Here is a 20071-nt window from a genome sequence, read left to right as displayed (position 1 = left end):
GTGCATCTATAAAACAGAACAATTTAATGTCAGCCAAAATTCATTTCTTCTGTTCAAACTTAAAGAAATTAAATGAATGATTCAGACCTGAATACATACATAGAATTAAAGTAGTTAGTGGAAGAAAAAATGTTGGCGCACCAATTAAAATCTTGAACTTGTCCCTGATTGTGAATGTGAAAGCAGGCAATAATTTAACTTCAAAACACTGTGGTGCCATTTGAAAACAAGCTTTACCTTTTGGAAAACAGATTATGTTAATTTATAACAACTAGAGTAAAAGACAACCTAAAGGTGCTCAATACATACACAATTTAATTTCAAGCTTTCATATGATAGCTTTCTCTGGAAATATGACACAGGATGTGATTCGATTTATGCTGTCAGAATGGTACCATGACCCACAAGCAAAGAACCTGGAGTTTCAGTGTTTGTGAGATGCCTAATTTATCCTATCCCATCCATCTTTTCACCTCTCTCTGCTTTGGGATATCCATTTGAGCAACCAGGAAACATGTTAAGCAATGGGGGTCTGAAAGACAGCCTCTGTTACACTTTTCTTCCAAACAGTATTCCCAAAAATGGAAATTATAATGATTTTTCAATGCATACTTCCAGAACATTTTTCACAAATTAAGGATTTAAGGATGATAAGATGCCATAGATGAAGTTCAGAAGAAATCAATTGAAGTATGCTAATAGTATAAGTTGTAATGAATTTTAGTAACTGGTTAAAGAGTAACTTTACCCAGATGAGAATACTAAGAGTCAGCAGCTACAAGTGTTCTAGCCCCTGGGTTTTAAGAAACACATCATTATTTTTATATAGTTACATAGTTACATAGTAGGTGAGGTCGAAATAAGATCAAGTCCAACATATGTGTGTGATTATATTATTATTATTAGTATTATTATTATTATATATATTATCAGCGCATGAAGTTCAGCATGGTCTTTTACGTACCCAGCTATTCGCAGGGTTTCTGATTTTCTGTACCACCTCTCTGTCACCTTCTGATCACTCACAGGAGGCCTCCTACTGCACATGTGCAAGATCATGGACTGTAGGGAGACTGGTCCTGTAGGCCTGATTATATATATAATCCTATACCCACAGTTGATACAGAGGAAGGCAAAAAAACTAATAAAGCATGATCCAATTTGCTCCAGCAGGGAAAAAATCATTCCTGATCTCCCAATAGGCAATATGATATTCCCTTCATCAACTTAAATATAAAAGTATAAATATTAGTATCCTGTTGTATTATGTGTATCTATGAAAGAATCCAGGCCTTTCTTAAAACATTCTACTGAGCTGGCCAGAAACACCTCTTGAGGAAGACATGTATCCCAGGAGGCCACCTTTGTGGCAGGCAAGCCAAGGGTATCCCATCCTTGCCTAGGTAGGGAATGGGGAAATGGGAGCGAGTACCACCTAAAAAAAGGTACTCACTTTTTGTAACAGACTGGGGAAGGTGAGTGGTGAAGAATGATGCTGAGTGTTATTTTTAGGTTAAAATTAGCCTTTTTAGAGGTGGCAAATAGGTTAGGTCAGCTATGCTTGCAGTTACCCTCATTTTATGGCTTTAAGATACATCTTGAAAGGGCTGATCTGTCTCAGAGAGATACCGTATGCAAAGAGAAAAGTTTTGTATCAAAGCTTTTAATGAGTGTCTTTATATTTAGGGATGGAAAACTGCTTTTTTAAGGAAAACTATAGCACTGTACTGTCAGGGCTGGGCCCAGCCCTTACTTCTCTGAGATGGCCGCTCAGCTGTCGGCTAATTGCCAGCTCCTATCTCTCCACAGTGACTCACCTGTTGATGATCCTGCGTGTCAGTCCTGCCTACTTAAGCCATCCAGTCCGGTGGTCTCTGCCTTCGCCTTGGTCTCATCTCTAGAGACGCTCTCCTGTGTTCCTGTTAAAGACTTGCTTGGCTGGCATTGCTTCTGATTCCCTGACGTTTTGGCTTGTCTGGCTATCTTTTCCAGTTCCTGAACTCTGGCTATGTTTTGACTACAATTACTCTATTTACCTTTTCTTTTATTATTATTAAACAAGTGCGATTTAACTGCACTTCTGTCTCAGTCTGATTCATGGTTTTCCCGACATGTACAAAGTAAGTGTGTGTATTGAGGAGGAATGTAGTAACCTGACAATGATAAAAAGCATAGCCCACTATCTTAGGTCCATTCACTGTTACAACTGCATCAATTCCTGCTCCTATACCAGTGTTAGCAATACTAAAAATAAAAAAAATAAACATTTGTTGCTTTTTTGCTATAAGACAATTTTGCTGATACAAAGCAATCCCTACTAAATATTTTGATGACAGATGAATAAAAAAGCAATGAATGGCATATACTGTATGGTTGTTTCCTCATGTATGCTGCCACCACATGTGAGTCCAATATTGAAATGCTGTAGGACTAAGGAAACCTCTCTGTGCATTTTTGTTGTCTAGATGATAATTATTCTCCAAGGGAAAGCATCAGGTTTTAATATCTCAAAGGCTTACTAACCCAATTAATACAGCAAATGCTAAATTATCCAATTAAATGATACTGTGTATGGCATAAATTCTGAATGACTGCCATATGTATTTACTAAATGGCTACTGGTCATGATACAAATGAACATGGAAGCTGTTCAGGCACTGAGCTCAATACTAGCGACATCTAATAATTCTAGAAATACTAGCCATGTCTTCAGGTAGTACTGTACCCAAGCCTATGTACAATCAGTTGCTGTACTAGAATAAACCATTTATTCTTAAAGCCTGAGGTCATTTGTAAGAAGTGACTTGTTAAAGGTGACAAATATATGTCAGAAATCAAATATTTATGCTTTACATTGAAGATGATAAATGCTGTTCCTACCATTGCATATTTCCTTTGCTAAGCTCTTGTTTATCAGTCATTTGCATAACACTATTTATATTCTAAAAGAACAGGTCACATGACTTCTTACAAGCATTAATATCTCAGAATAGTTTATTGTAACCACAATTTTAGAATGCTTTGATAAAAGTCTATATGAAATTATAAGCATCTTAAAAGTAAGAGCTTTCATGATTAAAGAGGAACTTCACTCTTCTCCATGAATTTCAGTTTTATTTCTACATTCTACTTAACTTTGACACTATGTTGTACTTTATGTAGGATAAACATGCTCACATAGCCCAGAGAATCCAGTGTTGTCTTGTTCTTACTCATTTCTCTAGCCGCCTCCGGCACCAATATCCAAATACTGCAGCTGCTGGCGTTTAAAATAAGGACACCTACCTGTCCAGGATGCCCGCAATGTCCTCACCCGAAGCCGACTAGTCCGTTGGCTCCAGGTGGAGGCACCAGCATTTTAAGTAAGGGAATCAGGAAGTGAAGCCTTGCGGCTTCACAGCCTGTTTTCCTACCTGAGCATGCGCGAATTGTGGTGCGCATTCTGACTGGTCGCTGCTGTCTTCTGGGAACTGTGGAGGAGGAGGAGGGGCCAGACATGGTGTAGATCACTGCGGATACTGCAGCAATCTTTCGCCAGGAGTGGGAGCAAATACCTGGATTTATGGTATCTGCTCCCCCCTGAAAGGTGCCAAATGTGACACTGGATCAGCTGAAATTTCATTTCTGAGTGGAACTCTGCTTTATATCAGGAGTCAGCTGTCTTTTAGTCATTTGCACAGCTGGCTCACTAATGATGTTCCCTTGGTCCCAATCATGCACAGAAATGCTAAGGGTGTTGAATGGAGCTGAAGGGTCAAAAAAGTGATACTTTGGCTCCATGGCCTCCTTTATCTTCTGCCTGTATATTATGTGGTAATACTGAATCACCAATAACTATGTGAATATGAACAGATGAATTGTCTTCAAGAAAACTGTGGTGACTCTCTTTTTACCAGATAAAGATGGGCCTTTATAGTTTACACTATAATCTTATTGACATATTGTTGATAGATTGCATTTGTGTGGGAAACACATCAATATATTCACATATAAACAGATACATATAGAGGCTGCAGTGCCATTTGTGGCTACATTAGGTGCAGCAGAGTCTGTCCATGATCATCAGTATGAAATACAATCTCCTGTAAACCAGATGTGCCAATGTCACCTGGACATTGGTTTAAAAGAGAAGTATAGCCAAAGTTCATTTGGCTGTACTTCTGTGGATCACAGGAGTGCAGTTAGTTTTGTACTCCCATGACCCATTTTCAGCAGAGAGTGGACTGAAGCCCACTTTTAAATAGTGTCACAGAGCGGTCCTAGCTCAGGAAAGATCGTTACCGTATGGTCGGGATCTGCCCACATGCCTAGACCGGCACCAGGCTTAGTGACCCAGCCTCTCCAACCCCCTTCCCAGTCCAGCTCTCTAGTGAGTGCGGGGACGGGGCCAGAGCAGAGAGTCGGTGACTAACAGTCACCAGCTCTCTGCTCATGGAGCTGTGAAAACTGAGCTATCAATTGTGTTTGATCACTCGGTTCTCAGTGTTAGAGCCAGAGGGGGACAGATGCATTGTACCAATGCTTCATTCACCTAGGTAAGTATGATTCACAAAAAAAGCAAATCCCATACTTCTCTTTTAAAATTACAAAAAGGTGTGGCTCCCAATAAATCTCAACAAAATGAAGACATATATAATAATCTAGGCAAATTTATTTCTAATGCCGCGTACACACGGGCGGACTGTATGGCGTACTTAGTCAGTCGAAACACATTTCAGCGGACAGTCCGCTCGTGTGTGGGCTTCAGCTGACTTTTTCAGCGTGCAGTCTGGCGTACTAAGTATTTCGGATTTTTCTAAATTCTGTCCGTCGTACTTTGGTTTCAGCGGACAATCCGCTCGTCAGTAGGCTAGTTCGACGGACTAAGAATGGCGCATGCCCAGAAAGGATTTACACGGCGGAAGGGTGCTTTGCTGTGTATTGGACTTCCTATTTCTAGTCCCGTCGTACGTGCTGTACACGTCATCGCGCAAGCTTTCGACGGACTGTTTGGGTATCCGTGTGTGGTCAAGTCCGTTCAGTCGAAAGTATGACGGACTGTCCGTCGGATTGTACGACGGACTAAGTACGCCATACAGTCCGCCCGTGTGTACGCGGCATAAGGTTTCATTTAAGATTCCAACCCATATTTTTTTTATGTGCGTGTGATATCTGTTCAGTGACATCTGACTGGGCAATTTTATCTAGCTCTCTAGCCACCATGTCTGACACAATTAAGACCCCTTTCACACTGAGGTGCTCGAAAACTGTCCTTAAAACGTCAGGCATTTTTGCAGAGCTTTTCAATTGCTTTTGGGGCTTTTTAAGGTCACATGACTCAAAAGAACCTTTTTTTCTGTGCTTTTGAAGTGATTTCGCTGCACTTTTCAGGTGCTTTTGTAAGCGTTCCCCATTCATTTCAATGAGCAGGGGCATTTTTGAGGTGCTTTTTAAGCACTCCAAACATGCTCCAAGGATTTTGCTTGCAAGACTTTTTTCATGGCTCCGCCAGTGCACTGCCCCAGTGTGAAAGGATCCATTGATATTAACGTGAAGCAGTTTTCAGGAGCATTTCAGATGCTTTTTTTAGCCTAAAACGCGCCTCAGTGTGAAAGGGGTCTTAGAGCCTTTTCCATAAAAATTCCTTGGAGAGTTTCCAGGTCTGGGTTTCCAGGTCTTTGCTTATTTACAGAGGCTTGGGACTGGCATGCAGCTTGTGATGACACATGTGCACAGCCAATTTGTATACACATACTATGCAAATTTAAACAGGAGCCAAAGAACATAATAGTGTGTCTTTAGAGTATGGGAGGATTCTGGTATCCTAGAAGAGATCCATGCAAACACAGAGAGCACATGCAAACTTAATATAAATGAGGTCCTGGTCGAGATTCCAACCAAGAACTCCATGCATAAGAAGCCCTAATAAGTAAGTCACTTGGCTGCCTACACTCCTTCTATAACCCACTACATCCAACCAGCATGATCCTTCAACAATTAATAGAACAAAGCTGTTTTCTACTTTAAATTAGTTGATACAATTACTGTGTGTCATTTCTAAGTGGCATCAGTTGTGATTTATGTCTTTACTGCACAATGTACACACCAGTGAATTAGGAGATGGGATGGGGACTTGCTAAGACATCAAAAAGCCCATGCTGGTTGCACACCAATGAACAAAGTATGCGAAACATACCACCAGTATTGGAAAAATAACATATTTTACATTTTTAGTTACCGCTACTGATAAATAAATAATTCAAATGCCACAAAATATTCTTACAACTCTGGCTGCACTGGATGCAAGTAGCAAGCCTGACTCTCACTTTCTAAAATGAGTTTAGTGTGCTTGTTTCAATAATGATAAAAAAAGGAAAAAAACTAAACAAAACAGGATTATAACGGTAAGGCAGTAATGTAATGCTTGTTTCCTAGATAAAGCCTAAAGTGCATTTTTTATACTCTACACAAAGCCATCTGACTGAGACAATTAAGGGATTAGCTCGACACCATCACAAGTCCATTGCAGCCCAGTCATTTTGAGCAGTTCACACTTCATCATTTCCCCATTGGTTCTTTGGAAAGAGAGCTATTCCCTAGCAATAAACAGAACAAATAAATGACATTTAATCATGACACAGTGTCAAGGAGAAGAAGAATGTACTCACCCCAGGTAAAGTTTTAATATTGTGCAATGCGTTCTGTGCTTCCAGTGCTGCTTTTCTTGTATAAAACGTTACGAAACAACAACCTGCGGATCAGACACAGAGAGGGATTAGGAAATGCCTGAATATAAGATCCAGGTACAGCCTAAATGAAGATAAATGAACTGTATAGTGAAAGAGGATTTAAAAACTCCCTCTAACATGTACAATAGAGTACAAGTATTAATGCCAAATGTACTTCTAGTAGAACACAATTTTAAAATACTCTGAGTTAATATATTGTAGACAGGCCAAGCTTTGAATGATATTTCCTTGCAATTTATTTATATTCTATTGAAAATTGATTGAATGGATGGAGGGGATGTTTGGGATTAACATGGCTTGGGCTATGTGACTTCTAAAGTACTTGTGTGTTAAATAGTGGGTGGAAACATTAAACAAAGTAAAAAAAAAAAATCCCCTGTTTTCACACAACTATACACTTTCATTTCGTATAAATTTATTATAAAAAAGGGAACAATTTTACTGTATCAAGCAAAGAGACAAAGACATGAAAACGTCCACAACTGGTTCTTATTTGGTAAGATCATTGAATAGACTATTAATGGTCATCTTAAATTAGATATCAATCTTTGGGTATCGATTCTGTATGATAACCTTAAAGTCTATCAACAGTACTGTTTTTCACATTTCTAAAAATCATGCACACCTAAAAAACATCTGGAAAAACCTTTATAACGTCATCATATATTTGTATTATGCAGCTCTGATCAATCAAATGACTCATCAGCACACTGCTTCAGCTAAATACAGTAATCTTCTGCATAAGTGTAATCACAGTGTGCTTCTGTGGCTTAAATAAAATACTGCTGTATAGCACAATGTTACACAATACTTTGTTTTTCACAAGGTCAATTCTTTATTTAAGCAATCAACATTCAACACAGTAAAGTTACATATGATTGAGAGTTGTATATTGCAACCATGACTCACTGAAATAGACTATTTATTAGACTAATGAACACATTTTAGTATCAAAGCATTAAACATAGTGCAGCAATTGACAGTCAAGGGACAACACACGGCATAAAGCTCCTCATAACTTTGCACAGTCAAACAGGTGGTCCTGTGCAAAACTGTGAGTAAATGAAAGAACAACTTTTTCTATGTAATTAGGCTGCATGGATTGGGTAGAAAAAATAAAGTGGGGCTTGGTAGGGATGAGCACAGGAAGACCAAAGAGGGGTAGTGGATAGATTAAGCTGGTCTTCTCTCCAACTAGTGTCTAGGCAATAAGGGTGGGTACAGTAGTAAACTATCTGAATACTCCAGGTTTGCCATGTCTGGAGGTATCCTGGTGATGAACATGGGTTAGGTTTAGGTGCAGTATTCTATAATAAATGCAAAGTCATTCTGATAAAACCAAGTAGATCAAACTTCATCCTCCTGACTTTTTAATGAAGCGGTAAGATTCTCCATCCAGTAAGTTTAATTAATTACTGAAATCCATTGGCCAATGGAAGGGGTTCCACCCATCTCTCTTTTTTGGAAATATAAATTTTCAAAGCATTCAGGAAACAGATGAGTCGCAAGTTTTTGTAATGATATACCTTCCATTATTTAGCAGTAATGAAACAAAGGGGTCTATTTATAAAAAAAAATTGCTGTGCAAAAGTGTTCACACAGCCAACATGACTAATCACCCTAATCTGTCTAATATGTTTGTTTCCTATGCACCCAGGATGACATCAGTTAGACGAAATGAGTAGGGGGGAGTAACGTGCTGACATCACAATGATACACGGAAGTCCCGGACCACGGCCGGCCGACTTGGTTTTCTTTTAACTTTGCATACAATGTTTTTATAAAATGTAAGTGCAATACCTCTTGCTACTCTTTGTGAAATAAATGTATTTACGGTTTTATGCTATGGGGGATGTTTATCTCTTTTTTTCGGAATACATCTGCCTTAACCTTCCTATATGAGCCATAAACCCCTGTGAAGATGCTGGGATCCCTGCTATGTGCAAATCAAAGGCCCTGGCTGGGTATCAAGTCACAGGCATTTTACGATCGCTTATAACAAGAGGTCTATAGCAGTCAGTAAACTGCAGTTTGTGTGGAGATGGAAGGCTAATTTCTTTCTCTTATCACCATTCTTGGGTGTTTGTTGTGATATCTACACAGTGGAGATCAACTTTTATGGACTGTTTAATATTCATTATATGATCATTTTTCCACTTTATTGTTTGATTCAATTAAAGTTGTAGTACTTATTTGTCATTATTTTCACAGTGTGACTTGGTATTTAGAAAATGTTGATTTCCTATGATTGGCAGCACCATCTAGTGGCCATAATGATTTTTTTTTTCTAATTGAGATATTCATAGGAAGTAAGTATATCACACACATCATGGCGATTATTTGTGATGTCAGTGTGAATGTATAAGGCACACAGCAACATGTATTATGAATAGAACACTTAGCTTTGTTCCATACATGGCCTTACATAACAAAGGTAGCTAATTTGCAAGAACAGTAACCCGCAACAACCAATGAGAGTTCACTAAGATTAAGTTATACCAGGACCCAATGAATTCTTATTGGATTTTATGGATTACTGCACTTAGGTATTAGCACTTAAGAATTAGATCACTTTGCTGAAAAATGTAATTAGAGACGTAATTTTTCTTGTTAATTCTTATGTGCATTAAATGGTCTGATTTAAGCAGAGTTCACTTTACTGGTTGCAATGAAGGACTATCAGCATTTCACTGAAGAACTAGCAGATATTTACTGAATAACACCAGTTGTTCAGATGCTGTTTTTTTCCAGTGGCTATACTTATAGGTGTCCATTTTTATAATTTCCTAGTATATTGAAAAATTGCTAAACTGAATTTGTACTAAGAAATATGCCTATAAATTGTCACTAAATATTCTATACCTATGCTACCATGTTGCATCTACAAGACTGGTGGGCAGCCCGGTGCAAATATTGACTATTTAAGTAAACCGGTGCAAAGAAAACATGACAAATACAAAGCATAGCATCTAAAATAACTGGTTAGAATCAATCTCATACAGGCTTTAATTGAGTGATCTCTTTCACTTACTGCTTCTTGTACTGTTTACTGACTAAGCCCATTAGTGAGCTTCAATTGTGGTTCCTTCTAAAGTCTGGTACACACTATCAGTTTTTTTCTTTTAAAAAAAATAACAGCTCAGAGCTTCTGTACTAACAATCAGAGGTTAGGACAACGATCTTCCCCGCTGAGCTAATGTGTTCTGACAGGGGGAAGGCCGGGACAAGGGGTGGGCAGAAGGGGCGGCTTCCCTGGGTGCAACGTGCATTGTATGGATGGGGAAACCACAAGTTCCTTCTACTATAAGGCTGACAGGAGTAGTGACAGCAGCAAAGAATGGAGGAGAGAGCCAGTAGGAGGTGCCTCCTCCTCATAAGCTTGCACATAATAAAGGGGGGGGGCAAATTTGGCATCTTTGCCTTTGATGACCTTGTTCTGGCACTGCCCCCCATTAGAACACTCCGGTCAGCTCTCTCAACGATTGATCATGAGCCAGTCGGTTGCTGGTTTTCCAGTATGCTTGTCCAACAGAAGCTGGGCAAATGGCCAGCTTCTGTAGGACCAGCTGCCACACACACTGGCCAAATCTTGGATGTTTTTTATTGAACTGGCCGATGTCGCCCGGCATTTGCCCATGTTTACTAGGCTTAAGGATGTTCAGCAAAATGTGTAGTAATAATAGAAAGATTATCAATATGCCATTTTAGTAAGATCCAAGTAGGTTTAAGGCTTCATTCACATGGCCGTAAAAATGCTATTGATGTTATTACACATGTTTTTCTAGAAGAAAAGTACCTGTGTAATGATCAGGAAAATACTTACGGTATACATTATACGTTTACTTTTACATATAGATGTGTTCAAATGCGTAAAGACACATAACGACATGTACTGTATATGTACATAATGATAATTTAGTTTCCCCCTTTGTTTAGACTTACTTTGCAAACACTTATACATGCGTTATACACATGTTCTTAGACATATTTTTGGATTCTGTGTTATGGACTCAAATACAGTGCATGTTCACACACGTGTGTGAATGGCTCACCTGGAAGCTGTGTTCAGATTCATAATTAAACGTGTATATATATATATATATATATATATATATATATATATATATATATATATATATATATATATATATATATATATATATATATATATATATATATATATTATTATTATTATTATTTTTTTATTTTTTTATATGGTTATGTGAATGAAACCTAATGCTGAGCGATAGGATGTAAAAACAGAGCACAATGTTTCTTCTTCCACCAGTGACATTAAAGATGATCTAGGTGACAAGCACATTTTATCTATATAGAGGCATGTGTATTTTTTCAGATATGTGTAATAATCTTGTGTGAAACGGTGGTCTGATTTACTATAGGCTATTTACTAAGCTGGGGGATTTTCACTAAGCTTTGTGAATGAGGTAAAGCTTTTCTGCCTCCCATCATCCAATCATGTACAAGTAAATATCTTTTTTTTACCTGCATAATTGAATATTTTTTGCAAAGTAAATTTTCACCTTATTCACTAATAGACTTGTGCACAACGGAAAACTTTGTTTAGTTTCGGTTCGTTGTCATTCGTAAAATACATAATTTCGTTCTGTTATATTCGTTATGTTATGTTAATAAGTTTTTGGATAGTTCGTTATTATTCGTAGAATGTTGAATTCATTCGTTCGTATTCGTTGAAATTCACTATTTATGTATGTATAGACCAGTGATGGCGAACCTTGGCACCCCAGATGTTTTGGAACTACATTTCCCATGATGCTCTTGCACTCAAAAATACACACAAAATACATAATATCGTTCTGTTATATTCGTTATGTTATGTTAATAAGTTTTTGGATAGTTCGTTATTATTCGTAGAATGTCGAATTCATTCGTTCGTATTCGTTGAAATTCACTATTTATGTATGTATAGACCAGTGATGGCGAACCTTGGCACCCCAGATGTTTTGGAACTACATTTCCCATGATGCTCTTGCACTCTGCAGTGTAGTTGAGCATCATAGGAAATGTAGTTCCAAAACATCTGGGGTGCCATGGTATAGACATTCGTGATAATGATTCGTAGTTTGGAAAGTCGTTTGTTTATTGAATCTTTTAACACACACAATGACAACGTCTCTTCTCCTCGGCTCAAATACTATACAACATCCTTCTCACACAGTTCTCAGGAATACACTTTGCCGGTAATCCATCCTCCGGCACAAAATTAATTAGCTGATTGGACTATAAGATTTACTTTGAGCTGACCTTTTGTTTCATTAGATCTTTAAAGAATTACCGAATCATGTCGAATTCATTCGAATTCATTTGTTATATTTCTTTCGTATTCGTTGTTATTCGTTATTTTTTATTCGGACATTCGGATGCATCCGAATGTCCAAAAGATGCAAAATTCGGCTAAATATCGATTCGTTACGAAATGAATTACACAAGCCAATTCACTAAGCTGTGGCAAAATTCCTTTGCAAAGTAAACAATCTATTTACTTTTAGCAACCCTTTTGCTTCTGTACAGGAGCTTCCTAAATTAAGACCAGTCACTGCTCCTCTCTCATCGTGCAGGGTGAGTAATCTTTTTTCTGACCCCCTCATAGTTATATACCGGCAGCCTTTAATGCCCTCCCATGCTAAGCCCCTCCTACAGCTCTGCTCTTTGCATGAGTTATGTACAACACAGTGATGACATCACTACTTTTACAAGGTCATAACTGGGTTAGCAAAGACATTTTATGCAAGCAAATTGATATCTTTTTTGGATATTGAAGAATATACTTTGTTGAATTTTTGGTTTCCAGAGTTCAGCTTTACACATTTTTTCCTTAATACTTACATAGAACTATAGCTGGAATGGGAAGTTGGAAAGATTACAAGGGTAGTCTATCTAGCTGACATGTAGTCCATTGATTTTAGATTGGCCATTACTGGTCTAGATACCACAACAACAGAAAAAGATCAACTAAAAGTATTTTTTAAAAGTGGGAAACAAGCAATATGCAAAGTGCAACAAGGGAGTTCCTGCTACCCTATACATCTCACCGAGATGAATAACATTACCAAGAATGTAATCCAAGCAATGTACCTCACAGTGCTACATACAGAGTACACATGTGTATACTTTACAAGTCTTTGATACAGAGCTAAATCTTGGTTTATGGCAGTGCCATGTCTAAATAAATTTTTTTAATAAAAAATCCAGGTGTACTGTATGTGTATCAGGCACTATATGGACTTGATTTAGAGGCCTAATTGTGCCTTAATATGGGCCGTTGGTAAACCCCAGTCATTTGAAGAGTGCTAAATAGTATGCTATTGCATTCTCTGTTCTGGTGTGTGAAATGAAACCTGATGTGAAATATAATACATCAATATGAAATGTCATTCTTGTTGTACATTATGTGCAGAAGGTAGACTAGGTAATATAAGGCAGGCTTGGTTTTACATGATTCCACCTATCTATGCTGCACAGGGTTTAATAAACACCATTTCTGATTCCTAAATGTGGAGCCTGTGAGCGGAATGTTATAACTTTCTATATGCAGTGTGTTCATTGTTTATATGGCTTTTAAAACTGACAGAAAGAGGCCAAGCATGCAAAGTCATCTGTTTAAATGTAACATTATATGGTAATTCTTGGCTTATGAAGAGCATTATATGCACTGAAGCTGCTTTTCTTTTAAGTAGGCCACGTCTGTGCAGCCCATTGCGTAGACTGCAGCTGCATTTTTCAAATGATAAAAATACAAAAAAAATAATGTGGCAACGTGTTACACATTCCTTTCATCACTAATATATAAAAGTAAAAATTGAGCAGAAGGCATTTTTGATTCAGTCATAAATGACAGAGACCGATATAAACAGCATATATTAAAATAAATAAATAAATGTGTTTACATAGTAAATGCTACTGTTACTGATCTTAATTTAATAAAGTGCTGACAACCATCATAACTAAAATATAAAATGTATAACTATAAAATGTATACCAATATCATTTACTGATGCCATGTTAGTCACTCTCAATACAAGAAACCATGCTATGCTCATCAAACTATATGTGTTCAAAGTCACAGTTGCACCATTGGCACCCCTCATCATCACTGTAATAGCCATTATGACTGCCACTGGCTGGGCGCAAAGAAGGCCACACTTCATGTTTCAGTCTTGTGGAACAAAATGCAGTTATTGAGTGAAGATGATAATGGCATTATGGAACTCACACCAGCCCTCTCTATACTATGGCTATGTACCATGACTATGGCTGATCAAGGAAATATCTAGCCAAGCAACAGCTATAAGATAGTTAATGGTGATGGTATAATAGCAATATTTTTTTTGAAGTTATTCATGAAAAGCTTTTTTTTTCATAGGTTTGTGATGATATGATCGCATCTGACCTGGCTGCGGAAAAAGATGGGCACAGTAGGGGTGGGTTGAAATGTAATGTAACATAGTGAAGCCCACCAAAGGTTATTAGCAACTGAAAAAAAAGGAAAAAAAAATCTTTTGCCATATATGAACTTGCATGAATGTCTTGGGGGAAAGAAAGGAAAGGGACAGAAATTAGGAGGGTATGCTCTGCAAAACTAAAAGTATATAAAACCCTGTGAGCATACCATTAACCATATTTGTGCAAATTAGTTAGTTAATTTCCAGTTATACAGAGTATTTCCATTAGACACTATTTTAATTTAGCATTTAATATGAATACAATGAGGGGAATTTACTAAAACTGAAGCACTTTGGTGCAGTTGTGCATGGCAGCCAATCAGCTTCAAACTTCAGCTTGTTCAGTTAAGCTTCGACAATAAAACATGGAAGCAGAGCTGAACCAGATTTTGCACACTCCAGTATTTGTAAATCCTCCCCATTACAAGTTAAGAGGGACTAAACTGCACTGGGACTTTTCATGGTCTACTCTGTGGGGCTGATTTACTAAAATAGAATTTTCACCACATTCACTCAGGGAAAATTAAGGGAAAATTATTTTGCAACATTGACCGCTGATTTGTGGTTAGTAAATCCACCCCAAAGAGTTTAGATACCCTTACACATGGTCAGACTTTCCAACGGAAAATGTGCGATTGGATTGTGTTGTTGGAAATTCCGATCGTGTGTAAGCTCCATCTGACTTTTTCCATCGGAATTTCCAACACACAAAGTTTGGATCAAATCTTTTTTCCGACAATAAAATCCAATCTAAATTCCGTTCGTGTGTACATAAATCCGACGCACAAAGTTCCACACATGCTCAGAATAAATTATGAGACGAAAGCTATTGGCTACTGGCCCGCTTATAGTTCTGTCGTACGTGATATACACCATCTCGTTCTGAACAATCGGATTTTCCGACAACTTTGTGCGACCGTGTGTATGCAAGACAAGTTTGGGCCAAAATCCGACGTAAAAAATCCAGTGGATTTTGTTGTCAGAATGTCTGATCGTGTGTACGGGGCACAAGACTGATTCATTGAAATTTAAGAAAAGAAAAAGGGTTGTTGCTAAAAGCAGCAAATCAGGGTTCTTTCATTTAAAGTTCTCCTTCATCATAAATTCACCTTTTCTGGAAAATGAAATGGTGGACTAACACCCTACAATTACACGCTCCTCCCTCCCGGTCCACACTACACCTCCCTCCATGGATTTTTAGCTTTCACTGCCCATGCATGTGGTGCAGCAGTCTGGGGATTTGAAATCCACTGTCTTCTTCCAGGAAAGATCAGAGTGATTCTGATTGGTCCTTTTGGTTATTCAGCATCGCTCCGATCTGTCCTGGAATTCCTAAGGAAAGACGGAAAAGAAAACCTCTTCCTTTTCTAATCATCCATGGAGGTAAGTGCAGTGGGGACCTGGGGGGGGGGGGGGGGGGGGGCGTGTAGGCTTTTATACTACCTTTTCTTTTCTTTTTTAAAGGGTGGACCTACACTAGAGGAAGGTAATGAAAAAGGTTTCAGATTGGACATTAAAGACGACAACTTAAATTTAGAAAATGTTATGCAATCCAGTTTTGGTAAATCAAATTCAATGTAAGGCATGTACCAAAATATGATTAATTAAAAAAATTAAAAGCATAATTTTAAAACCGTGTACTAAGCAAGACAGGAATTTTCCACATATGCCAACGCTTTTAAATTTATAGCAGCTGGAGCCTCAATGTTTCTCTTGTACTGAATTGTTTTAACACAACTTGAATGTGCACCTTTATCTGGCAAATCTCTAGTGTTTCATTGAATTATTATAATCATTGTGCTCACTTATGAATATCACAATTATTTTATTCAATATCATAATTGACAAAAAAATTTTTTTTTTAATCTGTAAAAGATACATCTAAGGGCATACTAGTTAATTCTTGTCACATGACACACAACAGGAGATGATAATTGTACAATTTTGCCTACATAATGAAAGAGTTAAACAGGTCAAAGACACCCATCCTCAATGACTATTTCCCCAGTTTCTATAATTATAAATAATTGCGCTAGAGATATTAAAGGTCCCCTTTTGTATTAACATAGACCAACTCAATTTCATAGTTTAATATACTAAAAATTGAGAATATGAATAAAAAAATTAAAATCAAATTTATTTCACTCATTTAGGTATCATGGGGTCAGTTACAGATCAGTGCATAAGCTGATTAAAATCTTTCTGTGCGATGATAAATGCAGTATGCTAATTTCATTCAACAGAATGAAGTTTACTGTATAGCCATACGCTCCGGTACAGAGATTAAATGGGTTAGAATATGAAAGACATCAGGGGGTCGCACTCAAGATGCACATTAGTGTGCAGAGGGAATAATACAAGCTGTTTAAAGAGTTGACTAGATATACTGGAGTTACCCAAAAATAAATCCACTCAACCACATAATAGGGCTTATACCTCTCCAAGAGCTCATCCTGACAGACCTCTCTTTAAAAGCCTCATTTGCCAAATATTGATATGCCAGCAAAAGCAGTACTATCTTCCAGCACCAGATGCCAGTTGGCAAAGGAATGTATATGTAAGTCTTACAGACCAAGGGTTTAACTTAACGTTTTTAAAAGCTGAATTGCAAGATACAACAGCAAAGCAACTTTGGATGCAAAGGCAATTATTATATACAATTTTCATATTCACTACCTTGAAGTGCCATTAAAATACAGTAGATGACTTTACTGAGATTATATATGATTGAGAGACCATTAGGCTTATTTGAACAATCACAGAGGTTTTTCTATGCAAATTTAAGATGCAAATGGTCATCATTTTTCATGTACCTATAAGATAAAGTTTGATAAGCTATTGTTTTTGATGCTAGGCTACAGTAGAGAAACTTTTGACCAACATTGACCAGTAGATTCAATACTAGACAGACCTATCTTCCTAACAAGATAAATATACAGCAGTATCAGCATCTGTAGACTCAAGAGATGTGCTGTAACCTTTATGAAAGGGAAGGGAATATTGTTAAAACCTTATTAACACAAACCTTTACCTTTCCCCTTCAGGGTGAAAAAACAGTTTCTGATTAATGCTCCCTGATATCCTATCTGCCAAGAGGTAAGTGTTTGCTTCTGGGGATGACACCTGTTGCTTTGCCCTGTCTTAGATTTTAGATTTGGTAATTGGGTTTAAATATACTTTTCAGAAGAACTCCAGAAAAAAAAAAGCCAACTAAAAGATAAAATAAAAGAGCAGTTTTTGTTATATTGGATACAAAGCTGTCACAAACAGAACTGATTTTCCACCACTAGATGGCATCATTTTTCCAGTTTGTATGACAGCCAGCATGATTTAACACACTTCCCCTGATTCCAGGCTATCATGGGCATGCAGCCAGCCTGTGAGTGGATGGTCAAAGAGAAGCAACAGAATCTCATCAATCGGACACTCTGGTTTGTCCTCCTGTCAGTATGATCATAGTCAGCATCTAATTGATTGGCTCTTTGATCTTTTTCTTTCTCTCCTCATTTGACCTCCTGCTGAACAGGGGTTTCAAAAGACTGATACCAGATAAAATTCTGATACTTCCACTGATTGCATTTAAAAATAAATATATTTAATGATATATCAAAGAATACAGAAACTGCATTAACCACTTCCGGACTGCCCACCATCGTTATACGACGGTACTTTGAAGGAGGATATCATTGTTATGGCAGCAGCTAGCTGCCATAACCCCAGTATCCTCTTCTTTGGTGAGCGGTCTGGTTTGAGATAAAAGTGGTCTCTGCGGCAGTTTCGCCACGAGATCACTTTAATCGGTGGCGGGAGAGGAGCCCCCCTCCCGCTGCGATCCAGTGCCCTCCGCCGCTTACCGGAGCCATCAGCAGCGGCTGAGGCGATCGCGTCTGTCCCCTGCCTGGGTACGGAGACGAGTGAGGGGAAGATGGCCCACCCATATCCATATCACTGCAGGGCGTAAGCGACGTTGAAATGTCACTTCCGCCCATAGCTCTTAAAGGGCCTTTTTTGTCATTTTATTGCATTTTAATGTATATATGAGATCTGAGGTCTTTTTGACCCCAGATCTCACATTTAAGAGGTCCTGTCATGCTTTTTTCTATTACAAGGGATGTTTACATTCCTTGTAATAGGAATAAAAGTGAATTTTTTTTCTTTAAAAAAAAAAAAGTGTAAAAATGTAAAAAAAAAGTAAATGAAATAAGATTTTTTTTTTCTTAAATGCAACCCCGTCCCGACGAGCTCGCGTGCAGAAGGGAACGCATACGTGACTAGCGCCCGCATATGAAAACAGTGTTCAAACCATACATATGAGGTATTGTCATGATTGGTAGAGCGAGAGCAATAATTCTAGCCTAATGCCGCGTACACACGGTTGGAGAATCCATCGGAATGCGTCTTATCGGACCATGTCGTCGGATAATCCGACTGTGTGTGGTATGCATCGGACTGATTCCGTCCGAATCTCCATCGGACCCAATTTTCCAACATGTTGGAAATATTTCCCGACCAACTGGGCCGGTCGGACCTAATCCGATCATGTGTAGAACATTTTGATCGGACCAAGTGCCACGCATGCTCAGATCAAATTCCTACATCAAAGCTATTGGCTACTAGCCTGAACGTAGTCCCATCGTAACGAAATTACGTCATCACGTTCTGAATGATCGGATTTTTCGACAACTTAGTCTGACCGTGTGTATGCAACAGTTTCGGACAAGATCCGACGGACAAAATCCAACGGACAAAATCCGACGGATTTGGTTGTCGAAATCTCCGACCGTGTGTACAGGGGCTTAGACTTTCTCTGTAACTTAAAACATGCAACCTGTAGCATTTTTTAAATGTCACCTATGGAGATTTTTAAGGGTAAAAGTCTGTCGCCATTCCACGAGCGTGCGCAATTTGGAAGCGTAACATGTTGGATATCAATTTACTCGGCGGACTTTCCAGCAGACTTTCCAAACGAACGGACTTGGCCACACATTAACGGAATAAGTCTGTTCATAAGTCCTTTCGTTTTGAACATGCTGATGTAAACGGGACTAAAAAGGACTAACAAGGAAGTTTAATAGCCAGTAGCCAATAGCTTCCTTTGCGCCGTATTTGGTCCGTCGGACCAGTACACAAACGATTTTGCCAATTTTAGTCCTTCGGAATTGAGTCCGACAGATAAATTTGAAACATGTTCTATTTATAGGTCCCAAAAATGATCAGATTAGCCCACACATGATCGGATTGTCCGAAGGACTAATCCCTTCAGACCTAGTCTGCCGGAAAGTCCGGTCATGTGTACACGGCATAAGACTGCTGCGGAAATACGGTGTGACAGAAAGTATTGCAACGACCGCCATTTTATTCTCTCTTATTCTGTATAATGTTTGGGGGTTCTAAGTAATTTTATAGGCAAAAAAAAATGTTTTTAACTTGTAAACAAGAAATCTCAGAAAGAGGTTCAGTCCTTAAGTGGTTAATTTGTGCCTGTCTGTCTAAAGTACACTACAATTAAAGGTCTGCTAATAATGTCAAGGCCTCCTCCTCCTGTAAAATCTGCTGGCCTTTAGTAGTTCTTTAGTGTACCTGTAAAGCACGAAGTTAGATTCCTGTGGAAAAGCAGTCTGTTGCAAGAGCTCCTTCTCATGAGATTTTAGCTGCTCTATATTTCTTAGGTTGTCAAACGAAGAGTCAAAGTATGTTAAGGACAGGGCAAAACAACAGGGGTGTAGTGTGTACTCTCAGTATATCTCCTCCTCCTCAGTTCCTCTTAAAAAGATTCCTGGGCCTGATACCCATGGACACATCCTCCTTCCAGGATGGGCAGAGGTAATGGGGAGGGATTCCTCTACTCGTACAGTGGCCGAT

General features: G+C 38.3%; 1 protein-coding gene across 36 annotated transcripts in view; it reads right to left on the bottom strand.

Annotated features, from left to right (window-relative positions):
* CELF2 (CUGBP Elav-like family member 2) overlaps positions 1 to 20071 on the bottom strand; it is a 683959-nt gene that overhangs the window by 244133 nt on the left and 419755 nt on the right. For all 36 annotated transcript variants that reach the window (XM_077472885.1, XM_077472887.1, XM_077472889.1 and 33 more), the window contains one exon: positions 6648 to 6730. In XM_077472885.1, the coding sequence (XP_077329011.1) occupies positions 6648 to 6730 (83 nt within the window). The remainder of the gene's footprint in view (positions 1 to 6647; positions 6731 to 20071) is intronic.

The sequence above is a fragment of the Lithobates pipiens genome, unplaced genomic scaffold (assembly GCF_037356315.1).
Source record: "Lithobates pipiens isolate NorthernLeopardFrog02 unplaced genomic scaffold, aLitPip1_a1.2 Scaffold_8, whole genome shotgun sequence".
In the NCBI taxonomy this organism is placed as follows: domain Eukaryota; kingdom Metazoa; phylum Chordata; class Amphibia; order Anura; family Ranidae; genus Lithobates; species Lithobates pipiens.
This window is presented reverse-complemented; position numbering and strand designations above follow the sequence as displayed.